Source organism: Callionymus lyra, chromosome 1 (genome assembly GCF_982586985.1).
Source record: "Callionymus lyra chromosome 1, fCalLyr1.hap1.1, whole genome shotgun sequence".
NCBI lineage: Eukaryota > Metazoa > Chordata > Actinopteri > Syngnathiformes > Callionymidae > Callionymus > Callionymus lyra.
In genome coordinates, this window is record NC_141818.1 from 49,153,497 (window position 1) to 49,175,034 (window position 21,538).

Here is a 21,538-nt window from a genome sequence, read left to right on the forward strand (position 1 = left end):
CGTCTCGCCTGCGCTCGTCCTCTTCATCACAGCTCGGCAACGACCGTCCTGCACTTGGACTTCTGCACAAATGGATGAGTCACCAGTTTTCACCACAACTTCACCCTCGTCAAAAAACGTAATCGCTTCATCTAGACAACGAAAGAGGAAGAACAAGATCGGTTTTTTTGTAGGTTTTTTTTGTCTTCAGAGTTTGTTATATATGTATGTGTGTATGTGTGTGTGTTTGTGTGTGTGTGTGTGTGCGTGAGTGTGCGCGCGTGTGTGTGTTCACTTACTTAGGCCCAGAATGGGGACTCTGACCAGCTCACACACCAGTTGTTTGGGGACGTCGTTCCCTTTGTGGCCGAAAACCACGGTCTCCCCAATTAGTTTTCATCCAGATCTCTGTGTTCAGCTCTAAGATGTATTTCTGTCTTAAAATCTCAATTGTCCCTAAAAGTAACTTATTTCAGACTTTTTGTGTGTGTGTGTGTGAACACCCCCCTCAATCTGTGTGTCCCTCTACATCGCTCCCATTGGTAGTGTGTGGAATTGCATCGCTCGACAACGCCCCTAGTGGTAGTGTGTGGAAGTCGATGAATAGATGACAGAAGTAAAGACACACATGAGCAGCGTGAACAGATCATGATAGTCTAGCAAATAATAAATAAAAATAAAGTTTAATTGTTAAATTAATAATTCCAATATTAGCTCGCGCTAGCATGCTAACTTGGCAAATAGAGAGTGAACAGGTAGCCTGTAATTTGCCTGGCATTAAAGATATATTAAAGGATGTTTTAAAACCTATGTTAAAGGATATATTAAGTTAGTAAGCCTGCACGAATAAAAGTGCCTTCAGATGTTTCTTGAAGGAGTCAGTAGATCATCAAACACAGATGTTTCTTGAAGGAGTCAGTAGATCATCAAACACAGATGTTTCTTGAAGGAGTCAGTAGATCATCAAACACAGATGTTTCTTGAAGGAGTCCGTAGATCATCAAACACAGATGTTTCTTGAAGGAGTCAGTAGATCATCAAACACAGATGTTTCTTGAAGGAGTCAGTAGATCATCAAACACAGATGTTTCTTGAAGGAGTCAGTAGATCATCAAACACAGATGTTTCTTGAAGGAGTCAGTAGATCATCAAACACAGATGTTTCTTGAAGGAGTCCGTAGATCATCAAACACAGATGTTTCTTGAAGGAGTCAGTAGATCATCAAACACAGATGTTTCTTGAAGGAGTCAGTAGATCATCAAACACACATGTTTCTTGAAGGAGTCAGTAGATCATCAAACACAGATGTTTCTTGAAGGAGTCAGTAGATCATCAAACACAGATGTTTCTTGAAGGAGTCAGTAGATCATCAAACACAGATGTTTCTTGAAGGAGTCAGTAGATCATCAAACACAGATGTTTCTTGAAGGAGTCAGTAGATCATCAAACACAGATGTTTCTTGAAGGAGTCAGTAGATCATCAAACACAGATGTTTCTTGAAGGAGTCAGTAGATCATCAAACACAGATGTTTCTTGAAGGAGTCAGTAGATCATCAAACACAGATGTTTCTTGAAGGAGTCAGTAGATCATCAAACACAGATGTTTCTTGAAGGAGTCAGTAGATCATCAAACACAGATGTTTCTTGAAGGAGTCAGTAGATCATCAAACACACATGTTTCTTGAAGGAGTCAGTAGATCATCAAACACAGATGTTTCTTGAAGGAGTCAGTAGATCATCAAACACACATGTTTCTTGAAGGAGTCAGTAGATCATCAAACACAGATGTTTCTTGAAGGAGTCAGTAGATCATCAAAAACACATGTTTCTTGAAGGAGTCAGTAGATCATCAAAGACAGATGTTTCTTGAAGGAGTCAGTAGATCATCAAACACACATGTTTCTTGAAGGAGTCAGTAGATCATCAAACACAGATGTTTCTTGAAGGAGTCAGTAGATCATCAAACACAGATGTTTCTTGAAGGAGTCAGTAGATCATCAAACACAGATGTTTCTTGAAGGAGTCAGTAGATCATCAAACACAGATGTTTCTTGAAGGAGTCAGTAGATCATCAAACACAGATGTTTCTTGAAGGAGTCAGTAGATCAAACACAGATGTTTCTTGAAGGAGTCAGTAGATCATCAAACACAGATGTTTCTTGAAGGAGTCAGTAGATCATCAAACACAGAGATGTTTCATGAAGGAGTCAGTAGATCATCAAACACAGATGTTTCTTGAAGGAGTCAGTAGATCATCAAACACAGATGTTTCTTGAAGGAGTCAGTAGATCATCAAACACAGAGATGTTTCTTGAAGGAGTCAGTAGATCATCAAACACAGATGTTTCTTGAAGGAGTCAGTAGATCATCAAAAACACATGTTTCTTGAAGGAGTCAGTAGATCATCAAACACAGATGTTTCTTGAAGGAGTCAGTAGATCATCAAACACAGATGTTTCTTGAAGGAGTCAGTAGATCATCAAACACAGATGTTTCTTGAAGGAGTCAGTAGATCATCAAACACAGATGTTTCTTGAAGGAGTCAGTAGATCATCAAACACAGAGAGAGGATATTAAAATATATGTTAAAGGACATATTCAAAGATATATATTCTATTTTTTGTACGTGTATATGTATTTATAATCCAGCTTGTGTTGATCATGCACATCACAAGCAATTTAAGTAGTTTTGTTTTTTAATATATTGATGGAAAAAAATGAATTTCCTCTCAAAAAAAAATGTTTAAGAAAAATTGGAGAAAAGTTGAGATGTCTTGAATTATGAGTGGATTTATTTAAGGGAGCAGGACAGGAGCACATGGTTCACAGTTGACCACTGCAGCCTGAGAACTTGGAGAAGAGTGAGTCCAGTTTAAGCTCTATATACACACATTTCACCAGCAGGTAATATGAGCAGCCATGACTCTGTTCATGATCAGACCAGTTCTAGAAGAACGAACACAGGCTTGATATTGAGTCTTGTGTAAAAACTCATGCTCAAAGCATGACCTCGTTCTGCAGGACTGTTGGTCTTCTGTGACTCTCAGACCAATGAAACCTGGTGTCTGTGACCTTTGACACTAAAATAACATGCTCATGGAACCATTATGATGGCCCGAGTTTCACAGGGTCTCAAATGCCAGCCTATCATGCTCATTTTCAGACCCTCTGGGGCCTCAGAGCATAAACAGGGTCCAAAAACCATGTTTTTCATGACTCTTTTGCTCTTATTTGACCTCTGTAACCCTCAGATATATGAAACTTGGTCTGTGTGACCTCTGACACCTCTAGAATCATAGTGATAGCCATAATGATAGCCCCTCCCAAACCGGAAGTAGCTTTAGGAAGCACTTAGAGAAAAGACCCTGAGAACACATGTGTAAACATGAAACTTGAAGAAACTTCCAAAAGTTTCAGATCATTTCAATCAACAATGACCGATTTATAGAGCTTCAAAGTTTGGATTTCTTTAAGTTTCCCATGGTGCCACAGGGCACAGGAAGGTCGTAGCAACATCAAACCACCACAGTTCAAATTAGAACTTAGTTTAGAATAACATATCCAAACATCAGCTCTGAGGTCCAAGTAGAAAAAAAGTTCCCAAGACCATTCCTGAAAGATCAGGTCTGGTCATTCTGTTACACTCAGAGACCATCTTGACAGAAGAATGACAACCTGTCACTCATTTTTGCACCGATGGACACAACATTTCTCCCACCAATGGTAGCAGATCATCTGAATGTGTCATATAAATATCAGCCTGCTAGCTTTGAGGCCTCTTGAAGTTATTGAATTAACCCTAATGTAGCACAGGCCACTATAAAAACTCATTTCAAGAAGACTGTTAGTCGTTCAGTATTTGTTGTTGTTTTTTTCGTTTTCTGATAAAATAACATCAGTCTTGAGTCACATATAAATAACGACATGTCATTGCCATGATATACAGGTATTATGTCAAACAAGGATAGGTTCGAGCTCTATAAAGATATAAAGTTTATATCCTCGTTACAACATTCAATAAAAACTACTAAAACTACCTCAACACTAACCAACTTAGTCCAAATGAAGACTTTTATTGTAGAGAAAAAAAATGTTTTTAACTGTATAGAACAATATTATATTTTGATTTGAACTTATTTGTTCATAGTATAGTTTGAATAACTAGCCAGCACATACAGTATGTGTTCTGTGAAAGCAGGTGCAGGTAAAGTCATCATCATTTCATCTAATCTGTGATCAGTCGGCAAGAGGAAAATCTGCTATTGAGGAGGTTTTACAAGGTTTTACAAGGAACACTGTTCCCAACCATCACAATGAACAATTAAGCAGGTGAACCTCAATATAAGCTGCACCACTTAATGTTTTAGTAAAAAATAAATTGTCCATATATATGCCACACCTGTCTATAAGTCACACTATAAGCAGCTCCTCTGCAGCACTTTCCTCTGGACTCTCCTGCTTCTCCTTGAATAAGATGTGGGTATTGATGCCAGGTTGAGGGTGTTATTGAAGACCGCCACTGGTTATCTTCATGTATCGCCTTTGACAGAGTACGCCCTCTCCATCTGGTCTGGGATGTCCACGCCGTACTCCTTCTTGTATTACTGTATTTTCTATACAGGTGCACTCAAAAGCCTTTCATTTTCTCAAAAAACAGTGAGCCTTATAATATGGAGCGCCTTATATATGAACATTACCTGGTGGGTGACTTGTTGACAAACACTTTCCTAACGCAACACCAGTCAGTGACTGTATCCTTTATTCTATGCGCCTTATAATCCGGTGCAAACTATTAATTAAAACATTTCTAATACAGGATATTCATTGAAGGTGTGCCTTATTATCCGGTGCGTCTGATAGTGCGGAAAACATGGTACATCACACACACCTTTGCATTTGAACACCTGGGCACCTTTAGTGGAGTGAGGCAGACATTCTTCCTCGGCTTCAGTTGCATCGTTGAAGCACCTGGTTCTGAACAGTTACTCTCGTTGTTTCACGGAGGAGCAGCTCTAGTTGGTTTTATTGCCCATGTTGGCAACCAGTATATAGAATCATTACATTACATGTAGTAATAAAGTCATGTGACTCTCAGTTAAGCACAGCTGGAGAACTCTAACAAAGTTGGAGACAAAAAGCAATAAAAAAGGAAAACTGCAGAAAAATGAAACCCAGCTAAATAATGTGCGTCATTATCACAGTTAATGGCTGAAAAATCTAAAACATATATCTTGTGTAATTTATTTAAAAACTGTTCTAGATAAAAATAAGCCTATTCTTGATTAAATAATACAGAAAAGTCGTGTTACAGCAGTATTTCTCTACAACTATTGATGTGTTCCTCGATTCCTAATAAGTAGAAATTGATAAAAAGGAATTAAATGTTAAACATGATTTATATGCAGCAATCATGCAACATTTGGAATTGGGACATTGAGGTTGATGTGTAAATTGTGATAATGACCTCCAGGGTGTTAACTGCCCTCTGGAGGCTGTAAGACTGTAAACATCTAAGGTACTAAAAAAGTACAGTACAGTCTGGAATTTACGTTGCAGTGACATGACCTGTTTGGTCACCCCTCAAATTGGCTGGTGTTTCTGCTGCAACAAAGCGGGTTAAGTCTCTAGCAGCTGGTTTAAGAATGAAAGTCACTCCTTGTTTTTTTCTTATTTTATAGGTCGAGGTTTGGCTGCTTTGGAGGTTTTCAACCAAGAGATTTTGTATTGGAATACCGTGGAAAACTTTTCAAGCGAAAAGGTCTCCTTACAAAAACCTACACTGACATGGAGGCAGTATTCTTGTTTGACTTCCAATGGAAAGGGGGATGTTGGTGGTAAGTTATAATAAATATGATTTTGTTGGCAGGTGTAATACATGACAATAGTTTTAGTTAGATAAGCTCTGATGACGTGTTAACCTGAGGCAGGGGTGTCAAACTGGCCCGGAAAAGGGCTGAGAGGATGCAGGTTTTGTTTTAACCAGTCAAGCACACATGAGTTAACGAATCTGGTGTCGGCTTAAACAAGCAAAACCAGACTGACAATTAATTGATTACTGTCTTCAGAAGCGTGATTGGTTCAACCATATGAGCTTGACTCGTTGGATCCAAAGCCTGCAATGTCTCGGCCCTTTTCTGGACCAGTTTGACACCCCTGACCTAAGGAGTACCTAAGTACAGTGTTTCCGGGTTTAGCCTCTTGCATTGTTTGTTAGATAGATATCAACAAAGATGTATCTATCTACACCACTACACACCACTCCGGTAATACTGTAAATGTATATGAAACTTTTAAATAATCCGTCCTCTTCTTAACACTGTATCCAAACAAAGTTACGTCTTCTCTTAACACCAGTTTTCTTTTCCTTAAGTCTTGATGCATCTCTTGAAGATAAGTCTCTGGGAAGGCTTTTCAACGACGACCACAACAAGCCTAACTGCAAAATCCAAACCATTAAAACGGTCAAAACTGGAGTCCGCTTCCGTCGCTCCAGTAGGCCGTCACTTCCGGGTCTTAATACTTTGCTTTATGGAGACAGATGGTCAATGCAGAGTGTACAGGTCGTTTATTCGCCGCTTCAAGTCAAACAAAATACAAGCTTTTACGATCGATTGGAGGCGCTCTCTGCCGGCAGCTCTTCAGGTCGATAGCTCCGGGAGAGACGGTATCGAACTGTAGAAACATCACTATATTTAAGGCAAATTTCCCGCCCCGGGGGTCGTCTCTTCCGGGGCAAATGGCTCTTTCATGGTTCTTGTGTCTTCATCACCCGCTGGGAAACTTCCTAAATTCCCTCTTGCTTGTCTGGAAGTTTCTGTCTTCCAGCCCCCCCGCTTTTGGGTGTGTCCCGCTTCGCTCTTTGATCCACGACCCCAGGTGTGAAAAGGGCAGACGAACAGATGTTAAAATGATCCGGTGTTATTTCTCTAATTCTGATCCAAGCTTGTCTTGAAACAGTGTAAATCAGTCTGAGTGTAATGTTGATTGTGAATGTGTATTCAAACGTTTAAGCTCTTAGATGAAGCTAGTAATTTATACTTTATATTTTTATTATCTTTTAGCATTAATTTAAGTATGGCGTATACGTATAGTGTATAATCATTTTTAATCCAACACCATTGATGTTGGTGGGATTTGCTATAAGAGACATCGCCCCAGGTGAAGAAATAACATACGATTAAGGTGATTCAGACTCGCCTTGGCGCAGACAGGTACAAATTATTAAGTGTTGATATTAGTTATTTTAGTCATTTTCAGATGAAACTGAGCTCACTGTGTCTTGAGATTTCATAATTTTGATGGTTTTGATGATTTTATCATAATTCTTAAATTATTTTCTGGTTTCCTTTTCCAGCAGAAAATGGCAGCTGATGTTGGTGGAGAGATGATGCCTGAATTGAGCGAGCAGCCGACACCTGATGTCGGGGACAAACCTCAGGTCGTTTATAAAATACTACTTACTCTCTTCACAACATACATACATGCATGAATGTCCTCAATTAGGTATGAGTAGCGTGTGTGTGTGTGTGTGTGTGTGTGTGTGTGTGTGTTAGTTTAGAACGACCCCAGAAGTACTGACAGAACGACATACTGGTGTCTTAACAATATACATGGATCAATGTCCTCAATTAGCTATAGTTAGTGTGTGTGTTTGTTTGAAATGACCACAAATGTAATAAAACTAATAAAAAACATTGTTTTACTTTTCCAGGAACAATGAACCTGATGACAGCGAGCAACTGACACCTGTTGACAGCAAGCAACTGACACCTGTTGACAGCAAGCAACTGACACCTGATTACAGCGAGCAACTGACACCTGATGACAGCGAGCAACTGACACCTGATTACAGCGAGCAACTGACACTTGATGACAGCGAGCAACTGACACCTGATGATAGCGAGCAACTGACACCTGATGTCAGCGAACAACTGACCAAACTGCTTTTGGCAGTGTAGAAGGGGATTCTATCACAGTATTGTAAGGAAATGACAACTTTACTGTAATCAATCATCTAGATTTAACACACATTTAAAATAGTCACTTGATTAACTGATAATCTTTCATTCAAATTCCCACAACGACCATGTGCGGCGTCCATCTTAGAATCAAGTGTTTACAGTTACTGACCAATCCTACATGTACAATTGACTAGAGGCGTTAACCTGAATATTCTACTATAAAGATCCACCATTTTGTGAGATCTTTGCGTTCCGGCATTCAAAGACGTCTGCGATAGATCTCTCTGCTTGCTAGCGCCTGTGATCACGTAAGTTCTTGTCTCTGACTTTTGCATAATTCAGTAAAAAGCATTATTTCTCTTAAACTCAATACTGTGTCTATCTTTCTTGTCCACCACCACGTACGAGATCAGGGGGGGGTCGGTGTGACTCGGAACAGAAAAACCCCTAACAGTATCAATGTCTTACTCTTGGTGACATTGAGATTGACTGAAGGTATGGATACATTTGTGCATTTTAGTGTATATTTGTACAATATATTAATTCAGATGCTGGGGCAACCCATGCTTTTTTACTTATGAGAAATGCATCACCAGTACTCCTTAACAGTAAGGTAATGTTTTTGCTGTATTTGGTAATTGAAGTCTTGAGATGAACCTTTTCAATCAGTTTCAATTTAGAAGAATGGAAATGCAGTGTAACAGTTTGTATATAGATGATTTTATATCTAATAATCTAATAATAATAATATATAATATATAATATATAATATATATATTATGTCTCAATGAAAGGGTCTATTTTCATAGAAAAGCGCTCCGGATTATAAAGAGGATCAAGCGAAATTGCACATCCAGACTTTATTTTACTCATTCATAAAACAATCTCAACATTGTGGAGTTGTAACGCCTAAAATATACAATATAGTCACTTTCACAGGACCTTTTAAGCATGTATTTCTCCACGAGGGCCTCCTGACTTCCGTGATGCTCCAACAATCCAAGCTTCAAAAAATACCATTGAAGCATTTTCTACCAATTTATGGTCGCTGTGTACCTCCTCAAAGTGGTTCGAGGTCAGTGAGCACAACTGGGGGTAGAATCGCACTGTTGACATTAAACATTTCAAGTGCGCTTCATAGTTTTAGAATTACGGTAGCCGTATGACAACAGCGACACGTCACGTCACGTTACTGTTAGATTAAAAATGATTAGACACTATACGTATATGCCATACTTATTAATGCTAAACTAAAGATAACTAAATTAATGCTCTTTGTTTCTTTCTTCATGTTTTTTTTGCAAATCTATTAAAAAAGGAAACTGAAACATTACATGGTAATAAGTATTCAGACTTTTTGCTGTGACTCATATTTAACTCACGTGTCGTCCATTTCTTCTGATCCTCCTTGAGATGCTTCGACTTCTTCATTGAGTCCAGCTGTGTTTAATGAAACTGATTGGACTGGATGGAAGGAAAACACAAACAAAACCTGTCTATATAACACCTGATACACCTGTCTATATAACACCTGACACACACCTGTCTATATATGACCTGACACACACCTGTCTATATAAGACCTGACACACACCTGTCTATATAACACCTGACACACACCTGTCTATATATGACCTGACACACACCTGTCTATATAACACCTGACACACACCTGTCTATATATGACCTGATACACCTGTCTATATAACACCTGACACACACCTGTCTATATAAGACCTGACACACACCTGTCTATATAACACCTGACACACACCTGTCTATATAAGACCTGACACACACCTGTCTATATAACACCTGACACACACCTGTCTATATATGACCTGACACACACCTGTCTATATAACACCTGACACACACCTGTCTATATATGACCTGATACACCTGTCTATATAAGACCTGACACACACCTGTCTATATATGACCTGACACACACCTGTCTATATAACACCTGACACACACCTGTCTATATATGACCTGATACACCTGTCTATATAAGACCTGACACACACCTGTCTATATAACACCTGACACACACCTGTCTATATATGACCTGACACACACCTGTCTATATAACACCTGACACACACCTGTCTATATATGACCTGATACACCTGTCTATATAACACCTGACACACACCTGTCTATATATGACCTGATACACCTGTCTATATAAGACCTGACACACACCTGTCTATATAACACCTGACACACACCTGTCTATATAACACCTGATACACACCTGTCTATATAACACCTGACACACACCTGTCTGACCTCACATCTACCCGTCTGACCTTCTTTCTAACCTTTTATTGTGAAGTGACCTTGAGTCTCTTGAAAGTTTTAAAGCAAATGTTTTATTAAACATGATGAACATCATGAGTGACTCGTGCTCCACTGAACTTCAAGTCTTCAGTCGACTCAACAAGTGATGAAAGAGTTTCTTCAACAACATTCAGATCAACACGTTTGTTTCAGGAGCAGATTTCTTCCATCATCACTGTCAGCACTTTAATGATGATTGACAGCAGCTACACAAGTGTGTTGGAGGAACACACTCACACACTCAGGTCACACACACACACCGAGGAACCAGAACCAGGAACCTCTGTGAGTCCAAATCCCAGGTACAAAGGTTCAGTGGAGATGAAGAAGGTTCTGAGGTGTTTCTTTTCATCAGAGGAGACACTGAAGAAGCTTAAATATCCAGGATCACTAAAGTTCATCAACATTCCTACTCTGTGAGAAACTTCTTGACTCTTGATGACAGTTTCTTTCTTATCGTGATATAATTTATATCCATCATCATCAGAGCAGCTCAGACTCCAGGAATAACGGTTCTGTCCAAACTCAGACTCGTCTTCTTTCCCTCCGTCTCTTCTGAGAGTCAGTGCGATAGAAGCTCCTCCTCTCATCTCCAGCTCCCAGTAACATGGTCCAGTCACAGCTTCTCTGCTCATCACCTGAAGACACCGGTGGAATCTGTCGGGATGGTCCAGATAATCCTGATCCTGCGGCACAAGTTCCACCGTCCTGTTGTCGTTGGACAGTAGGAGGCGCCGGTGTGCTGTGTCCGGGTCCAGTGAGAGTGGACGGAAGTCTGAGAGAAGAAGACACGAGAGGTGATGATGGTGGAAGAACTTTCTCTTCAACACAATCATGGACTCAGTGTCCCAGCAAGCCAGGGAGGGCTGCTCTGTTTGTTGACATCTAGTGGAGATCATCATCAAAGTGAAGTCAACAGTCTTCTGAGACTGGGACCACCTCCAGAGAAGAACCAGGAGGAACATCCCAGAATCATCATTTGATTGACACCAGTGTGTCCATATCAAGTCAGCAGCTAAACTAGCATGTAGCTAACATGATGTTTCTTCATGTTCTTGAAACATCTCTGTGTTCATCTCCACCATCATCCTGGTGAGATGCTGCACTGAGATCTTCTCACTCCACTCTCAAGTCCAAGAGTGAAAAGAGTGAATGAATGAGTGTGAGATGATCTGCACAGAGGCTCCTCACCAGCTGCTGCTGGACACCATGTTGACCAGAGTTGTGGACAGTGACCTGGACTTGATGAAGCTCCATCAGCAGATTCAAGTGTAACAACATCTCAACATCACAACTGCTCCACTAGAAGTCAAGGAGTTCTCATCCATCAATCAAATCAAACTTACACATCTTCCATCCAGATGTTAACCTCTGTGGTCCACAGTGATCCAGCCTGGAGGAAGAAACATTGAGAAGATCAGGTTCATTGACTTCAGATGCTGCTAAGTGGACGTTCTTTCATGACTGTGTTGACCACAACAAAGATGGATCTAGAAACACTCGCTCAGTCTCCACTGTCTCCTTGTTCTTCCACTGGTGTCCAGCAGGAGAACATGGAGAAGCTCTGAGAGTTGGATTCATGTGCTCAGTTCAGATGAAGAGTCTGAGCAGCGTCACACACTCACATCTCTCTGCTTCTGATCACATGTTCAGAAGATCTTTGGAGCTCAGTCAGTGAGTTCTGCTGCTCCGTCCATACCTGAGAGTCTCCAGCCTCCAGTCTGGACTCTCCAGTCCAGCAGACAGCAGCTCCAGTCCTGGTCCTCCTGGATGATTGAAGCTCAGGTCCAGCTCTCTCAGATGGGACGGGTTAGATGTCAGAGCTGAGGCCAGAGAAGAACAACCTCCTGCTGAGATCTGACACCCTGACAGACTGTAATGAAGGAGAAACAGTTTCATTAAATCAGAAGAACTGAAGACATGATGTTCTGACCTGAGAGTCTCCAGGTGACAGTGTGGACTCTTCAGTCCAGCAGACAGCAGCTCCACTCCTGGATCCTGCAGGTCGTTGTGACTCAGGTCCAGTTGAGTCAGACTAGAGGACGGAGAGCTGAGGACTGAGGACAGAAGTGAACAACTTCTCTCTGTCAGGAAACAGTAGTTCAGCCTGTGAAAGAGACGGAAACGTCAACAAGAGACTTTTTCTCTATTTTGCCTTGAAAGCCTTGATTGGAGGAAACACTGAACTCTTGACGTTCATAAGATCATCACATGATTGTGTGAACATTTGTTCATCAGTTCAACACTTGATGTATAAATGATCACATGACTCACTGTTGTGAGAGGATTGATGTGTGTTTGTGTTTAATGTCAGTGTTAGTGTTAGTGTTGTGTAACTCCACTCACACTGTTGTGTAACTCCACTCACACTGTTGTGTAACTCCACTCACACTGGTGTGTAACTCCACTCACACTGTTGTGTAACTCCACTCACACTGTTGTGTAACTCCACTCACACTGTTGTGTAACTCCACTCTCACTGTTGTGTAACTCCACTCACACTGGTGTTGTGTAACTCCACTCACACTGGTGTTGTGTAACTCCACTCACACTGTTGTGTAACTCCACTCACACTGGTGTTGTTTTACTCCACTCACACTGTTGTGTAACTCCACTCACACTGGTGTTGTGTAACTCCACTCACACTGGTGTTGTGTAACTCCACTCACACTGGTGTTGTGTAACTCCACTCACACTAGTGTTGTGTAACTCCACTCACACTGGTGTTGTGTAACTCCACTCACACTGGTGTTGTGTAACTCCACTCACACTGGTGTTGTGTAACTCCACTCACACTGGTGTTGTGTAACTCCACTCACACTGGTGTTGTGTAACTCCACTCACACTGGTGTTGTGTAACTCCACTCACACTGGTGTTGTGTGACTCCACTCACACTGGTGTTGTGTAACTCCACTCACACTGGTGTTGTGTAACTCCACTCACACTGGTGTTGTGTGACTCCACTCACACTGGTGTTGTGTAACTCCACTCACACTGGTGTTGTGTAACTCCACTCACACTGGTGTTGTGTAGCTCGACTTTGACTCGTTGTGTGACTCATGTTGTTTGACTTGTGTTGTGTTGTGTTAGTTGTGTTGTGTGACTTGTGTTGTGTTAGTTGTGTTATGTGAGTCATGTTGTGTGACTCGTGTTGTGTAACTTGTGTGGTTTGACTCGTGATGTGTGAGTCGTGTGACTTGTGTTGTGTGACTTGTGTTGTGTGTTTGTAAAGATCAACCTGCGTCTCATGGAAGCTTCAAGAACCAGAGAAGAGAGTTTGTTCTAATTGTTGATGGTTTTCTTCAACATTCAATGATTTGAACGTCTTTTACTGTCGAGTCATGATAGAAATACTAGAGTTTAGTCTCCAGACTGTGTTGATAAATATGTCAAGATGACTTGAAATATTCTTCACCTTCCTGTTGTGTTCATGAAATATCATCACTTCTAGAACCAAGTTCATGAGTCGAGGAAAAGTCATTCAAATCCTCTCAGAGTGAAAAAGGTTTCATGAAGAAACATGAATCCATTCACTGTTTACATCCATGTGTGTGTTTGTGTTTGTTTGAAATGATGTTCTGACCTGAGAGTCTCCAGGTGACAGTGTGGACTCTTCAGTCCAGCAGACAGCAGCTCCACTCCTGGATCCTGCAGGTCAAGGTTCTCACTCAGGTCCAGTTGAGTCAGACTAGAGGACGGAGAGCTGAGGACTGAGGACAGAAGTGAACAACTTCTCTCTGTCAGTCGACAGAAGCTCAGCCTGTGAAAGAGACGAGTGTCGTCAACAAGAGGATTGATTTGTGTTTATATGAGAAACAAACACAAGATAACATAAGGAAAAATAAAAAGAGTCACAAAACAAACAACAATGACAAATGAAAATAAAAGGTTGTTACATGTATATTGATCATAATAACACATCATTGATTCTTTTTCTATTCACTTACTTATCTCAGTGTTTTTGTGTGTTTTCTCTCAATTGTTGTGTTTAATTCTTTTCCAGAGTAAAAATGTAATCAAGACACTGATTCAATCGTGAAGATTCACTTCAGTCAATTTATTCTATTTGTTTTTTAACATTCAATTCAATATGAACAGGTTTACAAAGTTATTATTCATAACCGTTTCAGGTGTGAGTGTGAAGGTGTTGCAGGTAATACAAGCTCAAACAATGTGTGTGTGTTTGTCACTCACACTCCTGCACTCTCTCAACATTGTTGTCTTCATTTGAATGTTTACAGTTAGAAAATTCAAGGTGAATTCTCTCCATCTTTGGATCCAGTGGATCTATGTTGTGACACAGATGGAGTGTCAATCATCCTCCGTCACATTCACCTTCATTTCTTCTCCATGTTTGCTTCACATGAAGTGAATTAGTTTCAACTTTTGAAACATTTCTCAAGTTTGGAGACTATTTTTGAAGTTGTTTCTGGACATCAATCAATATATGGATCAGTTTGTTTCCATCTGGTGACACTTTTTATTCATGATTCATAAACATGTTTCAATTGAAGATGTTTTGACATTTTCTTATTTTCTAATGACATTTTTTCACATTTATCAAAGTCTTCAAAGTTTTCCTCCATCATTGTTCAAACATGTGTCGTTCCTTTAAATCTCCAGCTTTCAAATGTTTTCTCTGTAGTTCCAGGTTTGAATATGGAGGCCTAGGAGGGTCAAACCAGGATTTACTGTCACCTATAAATATAAATGACGTTCTTACTTTCATGATATTTCAAACAATCTTCCATGTTGTGAAGTTTGCAGTGGATTTAAGTTCATGTGTTCATGTTATTTATTTTCTTGTGAAACGTTGTTAGTTTTATTTTGAAAGTCCACTTCCTGTCTGTTTATCTCACAAGAGTTCAAACGTCTAAGAAGAAGCTCAAGAGACATTCATTTGCATAAACTCAAGGACTTGAAGAAACATTAAACAAGACTTTTCTCTCTTTGCAGCCAACGAGGTGTTGTTTTGTTTGAATGTTATTTTCTTCTATTAACACTGTGTTAACTTTTCATTTTCTTCATCATTTATGTTCAGTTTTCACGCTGGATTTCGGGGTCAAGCCTAAAATAAACCCTGTCTGTGCCTGAGGGAGAAACATACAGTTGTTCACTGTTTGTGTGTTTGTGTGTTTGTGTGTTTGTGTGTTTGTGTGTTTGTGTGTTTGTGTGTTTGTGTGTTTGTGTGTTTGTGTTCACGACACATGTTCAAGTGTTTGCTCATGAAATTCAAATGAAAAGTTGATGTTGTTTCAAAAGTGACTTTAAAAATGATGGATTTACAAAACGAGGTGAAAGAAAAACCATGAAGAGAGAAAGAAGGAGTGAGTTGGTGACACAGGGATGAGTTGAAATGAAAGATATGAGCAGGACGTGAGACGACACTGTTGAATATTGTGAAGAAGAACATGTTTGACTTTCATTCAGTTGCTGATGTGTTCATCACACATGCTCACATCACCATGAACATTACCCTGCATTGAAATCTAGCAACAGAACAAGTGATGACATCACAAGAGTCTCTCAAATGTCTTTGAATGGATCTGAGATCAGTAAATATGTGTCAACATACTGAACAGCACGACCCAGCAGAAGAACAAATCAAGTTCAAGTAGAACCTGCTGAAGACTGAGGTCACTTAGAATCATCTGCTTCATTGAAGAACTCACTGAAGACTCAACTTTGACTCTCTGGAGTCTCACCTCTGACTTTCACATGTTCTGAAGCTGAAGACATGATGTTCTGACCTGAGAGTCTCCAGGTGACAGTGTGGACTCTTCAGTCCAGCAGACAGCAGCTCCACTCCTGGATCCTGCAGGTCAAGGTTCTCACTCAGGTCCAGTTGAGTCAGACTAGAGGACGGAGAGCTGAGGACTGAGGACAGAAGTGAACAACTTCTCTCTGTCAGTCGACAGTCTCTCAGCCTGTGAAAGAGACGAGTGTCGTCAACAAGAGGATTGATTTGTGTTTATATGAGAAACAAACACAAGAGAACATAAGGAAAAATAAGTCACAAAACAAACAACAATGACAAATGAAAATAAAAGGTTGTTACATGTATATTGATCATAATAACACATCATTGATTCTTTTTCTATTCACTTACTTATCTCAGTGTTTTTGTGTGTTTTCTCTCAATTGTTGTGTTTAATTCTTTTCCAGAGTAAAAATAAACTTGTTTCCACGAAACATGTTCAAGTGTTTGCTCATGAGATTCAAATGAAAAGTTGATGTTGTTTCAAAAGTGACTTTAGAAAATGATGGATTTACAAAACAAGGTGAAAGAAAAACCATGAAGAGAGAAAGGAAGTTGGAGTTTCTCAGCCTGAATGAAATGAAGAAGGAAATCAAACGTTCATGGTTCATATCAGAGATGTTTCAATGATCCACTTACAGAACTTCATTTGAAGCTTGAACCACCGGCAGAAGCCTCTCAAGAACATCCTCTGAGGTAGAGTATTTCTTCATGTCAAACACTTTCAGATGTTCCTCTGAGGACAGTAAGATGAAGGCCAGGCTGGACCATTGAGCAGGAGACAGTTGATCTGTGAAGAGACGTCCTGATCTCAGCTGCTGTTGGACCTCCTCCACCAGAGAAGTGTCCTTCACTTCATTCAGACAGTGGAACATGTTGATGATTCTCTCTGGAGACACATTCTCACTGATCTTCTTCTTGATGAGCTTTGCTGTGTCCTGATTGGTCCAAGAGCTTCTTCCTGTTTGTTTCAACAAACCTGGAAGGAGACTCTGGCTGGTCTGCAGAGAAAGACCCAGAAGGAAGCGCAGGAACAAGTCCAGATGTCCATTTGGACTTTCTAAAGCATCATTGATTTCTTTCTGGTAGAACTTTTCTATGTCAACGATTCTTGACTGCAGGTTGACTTCAGAGTTGAAGAACATCTGGTGAACATGAAGAGCAGCCAGAAACTCCTGAAGACTCAGGTGGATGAAGCAGAACATCGGGTTCTGGTACAGTCCTTTCTCCTCTCTGAAGATCTGAGTGACCACTCCTGAGTGAAGTGAAGCAGCTGTGATGTTGATGTCACACTCTGTCAGGTCTGATTCGTAGAAGATCAAGTTTCCTTTCTTCAGGTGCTCAAAAGCCATTTTTCCCAGAGACTTCATCATCTTCATGCTCTCGGGATCCCAAACTATGTCTGTCCAAGCTGCTCCATGGTACTTCTGCTTCTTGACTTTGGACAGAACCACCAGGAAGTAGATGAACATCTCAGTCAGGGTGTTGGGCAGCTGTCCTGTCTCTCCGCTCTTCAACATGTCCTCCAGAACTGTGGCAGCGATCCAGCAGAAGATCGGGATGTGACACATGATGTGGAGGCTTCGGGAGGTCTTGATGTGAGAGATGATGGTGCTGGTCTGCTCCTCATCACTGGACCTCTTCCTGAAGTACTCCTCCTTCTGAAGGTCAGTGAACCCTCTGACCTCTGTCACCATGTCCACACACTCAGGAGGGATCTGATTGGCTGCTGCAGGTCGTGTGGTCATCCAGAGACGAGCTGAGGGAAGAAGATTCCCTCTGATGAGGTTTGTCAGGAGGACGTCTACTGAGGTGGACTCAGTAGCTTCTATCAGGACCTGACTGTTGAGGAAGTCCAGAGGGAGTCGACACTCGTCAAGACCGTCAAAGATGAACAGAACCTGGTCTCCTTCAAAACTGCTGAGATCTTTGGTTTCAGGAAAAAAAAGATGAACAAGTTCCATCAAACTCAACTTCTTCTCTTTCAGCAGGTTCAGCTCTCTGAAGGTGAAAGGAAAAATGAGGTGGAAGTTCTGGTGGGCTTTGTCTTCAGCCCAGTCCAGAGTGACCTTCTGTGTCAGGAGGGTCTTCCCAATGCCAGCCACGCCCTTCGTCAGCAGGCTCCTGATTGGTCGGTTTCTCTCAGGTGAGACTTTAAAGAGGTCTTCTTGCCTGATGGTGGTTTCTGGTCTGGTCTGGTTCCTGGTGGCTGCTTCGATCTGTCGAACCTCGTGCTCCTGGTTGACCTGGTCTGTGCCCCCCTCAGTGATGTAGAGCTCCGTGTAGATCTCATTCAGAGGAGCAGAGTTTCCTGCTTTAGCGACTCCTTCAGACACACTGTGGAACTTCTTCTTCAGGCTCCTCTTCAGTCGTCTTTGACGCTTTCCAGCACGACTTCCTGAAGAAGAGAAGTCACATGAAGCTCAAGATTCTAGAAGGTCAATCTTCTCATCAGCTGCAGGAACTTCCATCACAAATTTACTTCAAGACGTCATATTCAACAGGTTGAAGGTTCAAATCCTCTTACTTCCCCACAGAAGACCAGCAAGCTCCTCCTGCTTCATGCTCCTCAGGATGTTCAGGATGATCGTCAGGAAAGCTTCTCTGCTGCTCCTCATCTGCTCCTCTTCACACTTCAACGCCTCCTCTTCCTCATCATCCAGGTGTTTCTGCTCACCTGGTCTGAGAAACTTCTTCACTCTCTTCAGTTCCTCCTTCACCAGGGTCACAACCTTCTCCTCCAGCAGCTGAAACACACACAGACACATGTGACTAGAGGCAGGTCTAAGTCCAAGTCTAACCTGGACCTGTTGAGCAAAACTTTCTTCAAGAGCAGGACGTGATATTTCGTCTCTTACTGAAATCATAGAAGGAAAAGTTCCTTTTTTGAGAGTCTGAGTCACATTTAAAATCTCATCTTCTCTCCAGAACCAAACAAGAGTCTCAGCCACACCAGACCTTCTGGTTCATGTAGGAACAGCTCAAGTGTGAAGCTGACAGATGCAGGTGTCCAGTACTCAGAGCTTCATGAAGCAGCAATAGAAGCTGCTGCAGTTCGCAGGTGAGGCTGAAGAACGTACCTGAATCGTGGACTCCACATCTGTCGGATGCTGCTGGACAGACTGGAGAACATCTGAGACCTGCTGATCCTCTCTGTGAAGAACATCAGGTAGTCAAAAAGTTCTACTTCAACAAGGTCACCAATGATCTGAGCAAGACTCAGACTCTCAGTTGGAATCTTCACATTGATGGAACACCAGAAGGAACACACTTTTTTTACAGTCATGGTTTAGTTTTCATGGCTTCAGTTTGTTGCTTCTTCTCTTGGATGTTGAATTTCTTTCACGACTGTCTGCAGCACTTTTGACTAACAGTTCATGAGCAGTTGGTATCAGTGGAGAAAAGAGAGAAGAAAACCTCACCTGTCTCCTGAAGACTCTTGTCCACCTTTGAAATTAATACGATTTCCCATTGATGCTTCACTCTTCAGAGACTCACAGTTGAGTTCAGACTCTTCTTGTTTCTCCTGGTAGATCCTGAAAGAGACACAACTCTGATCAACACTTCTGTCGTTCACCATCTGACCAGTAGATGTCATGTTGCTCCTGTTGTCTCTCACCTCTGACGCTTCTGTTCACCTTTGAATTCAATAAATCTTCCCATAGATCTGTCACTCTTCAGAGACACACAGCTGGGAGCAGGTCCTGGTCCTGGTCTTTGTCCTGGTCTTTGTCCTGGTCCAGGTCCAGCCGATGTACGTAGCTTCGAGCTGAACACACACACGTTTCAGTGAGAAGAAGATTCCAGTATTTGTTGGTGTGACATAGACGTGATCTTCTCACCTCTGAGCTCTGGTCCAGCTGTCATGGTCTTCACCCAGAGGAGGTTCAGAGGCAGGATCTTCCTCCTCTGTGTCCACACCTGCACACAAACACAACAGCATCATCACTCGTCATCATTGTGTTGTTGACACAATAATAAAACCTCATCAGTACAAACAACATGTTGTTGCTCAACCACACATTCATGTGTTCACTCTAGTTGTTGCTGATCTTCACATGAACTTTGACTCTTGGTCTCTGAACACTTTTTATTGCTGCAATCAAAAGATGCCGGAACAGAGTTCAGACGTTATCAACAGAGTCAGGATCAGAGTTCACCTGCTGCTGCCACACCTGTGTTTAGAGTCCTCGATTCTTCATCCAGTCACCAGGTTAATGATTGATGCACATGTTGATATGAGAGCAATTTGAGCTTTCACTGACTTTGATCCACTTTATCTTTTTATGTTTTCACTTATTCAATCAACATATGAAGAATTATTTTCTTTTTCACTTCAGTCTTGATTCATTTATTCACCTCACTCATAATTAATTTATTCACCTCACTCTTGATTCATGTATTCACCTCACTCATGATTCATGTATTCACCTCACTATTGATTCATGTATTCACATCACTCTTGATTCATTTATTCACCTCACTCTTGAATTATGTATTCACTTCACTATTGATTCAATTATTCACCTCACTCTTGATTCATGCATTCACACTCTGGCTGGGGAACATGACATCATGAAAAAAGTCACTGACCTGTGAGCAACGCTCTGCTCTGAAGACTTGTGTCCATGTTTGTAGATGAAACTTCCAGGTGAGCTGAGCTGCTTGTGATCCAGACTCAACACTGATGAACCGTCAGTGAGGAGGTGTGTCTGTCAGAGACATCAGTGCAACATGTAGTTGACTCACACTTTTATAAAATCGTTCAACAACGAAACATTTGCCACGAGTATCAAGACGTTCGATAAGTTTAGTCACAATGTTGATCTAGAAGAAGGAATGCAGGAGTTATTTACATGAATATATTAATGTTTATATGAATAACCTTCAGAGTATTATATTACTTTACATAAGAAACACTCAGTTAAACAACTGTCTGACCACACCTGTTCAAAGTTCTACTTTATCACTTGATGATTCATGATTGATTAACAAAACTGTTAGTGTAAGAAGTAACTTCACTGATATAAGAACAACTTTAGTTCTTCACTGTCTTCAATTGACTTTTATTAACAAAACTGTTAGTGTAAAAAGTAACTTCACTGATATAAGAACAACTTTAGTTATTCACTGTGAAGATATATCCTCAGATTGATCCACATATATGTATTAATTTAAGGCTTAAATTATATACCCTCATTTTATGTACTCAATTGTTAACATTGATAATGTTTTCTTCTATTCAGAGTTAAAACATAGTCTTGTATTTCAAATGTTGAAGGCTCTAAGCATCTGGGCCTCAACTTTGTATGAACCTTTGTATACGTTTCTTATACAATTGACAGAGGCGTCATTGTTACAATAAGTTCCAAACTGTGAAAGATATATTGTGTTGTAAGGAGGATACAGTCATGTGACATCCATGACCCAGAATTGATGGCCTACAGACCTGGTTCGAGATAACATGTGTGAAGGAAATCTGAAGATTCAT

At 40.9% G+C, this 21,538-nt stretch overlaps 1 protein-coding gene across 1 annotated transcript; it reads right to left on the minus strand.

The window, feature by feature from the left end:
- Positions 1–10,297: 10,297 nt before the first annotated feature.
- LOC148090000 (NACHT, LRR and PYD domains-containing protein 3-like) lies at positions 10,298–20,692 on the minus strand. Its single transcript, XM_087811304.1, has 12 exons — positions 20,641–20,692; positions 19,890–19,968; positions 19,667–19,816; positions 19,470–19,583; positions 18,575–18,747; positions 16,687–18,445; positions 16,040–16,216; positions 13,873–14,049; positions 12,222–12,395; positions 11,988–12,161; positions 11,635–11,681; positions 10,298–11,063 (listed from the first exon to the last, which is right to left on the minus strand). The coding sequence occupies exons 1-12, from the start codon at positions 20,675–20,677 to the stop codon at positions 10,522–10,524; spliced, it is 3,603 nt and encodes a 1,200-aa protein (XP_087667430.1). The 5' UTR covers positions 20,678–20,692; the 3' UTR covers positions 10,298–10,521.
- Between the last annotated feature and the right edge of the window lie 846 nt (positions 20,693–21,538).

Bases quoted from the DNA above. Each gene is read 5' to 3' on its own strand.
- LOC148090000 (XM_087811304.1), bottom strand. From the start codon at position 20,677: ATGGACACAAGTCTTCAGAGCAGAGCGTTGCTCACAG. The intron at 12,396-13,872 runs GTCAGAACATCA...TCTCTTTCACAG, and splicing joins TGTCACCTGGAGACTCTCAG to GCTGAACTACTGTTTCCTGA. The intron at 12,162-12,221 runs GTCAGAACATCA...CCTTCATTACAG, and splicing joins TGTCACCTGGAGACTCTCAG to TCTGTCAGGGTGTCAGATCT.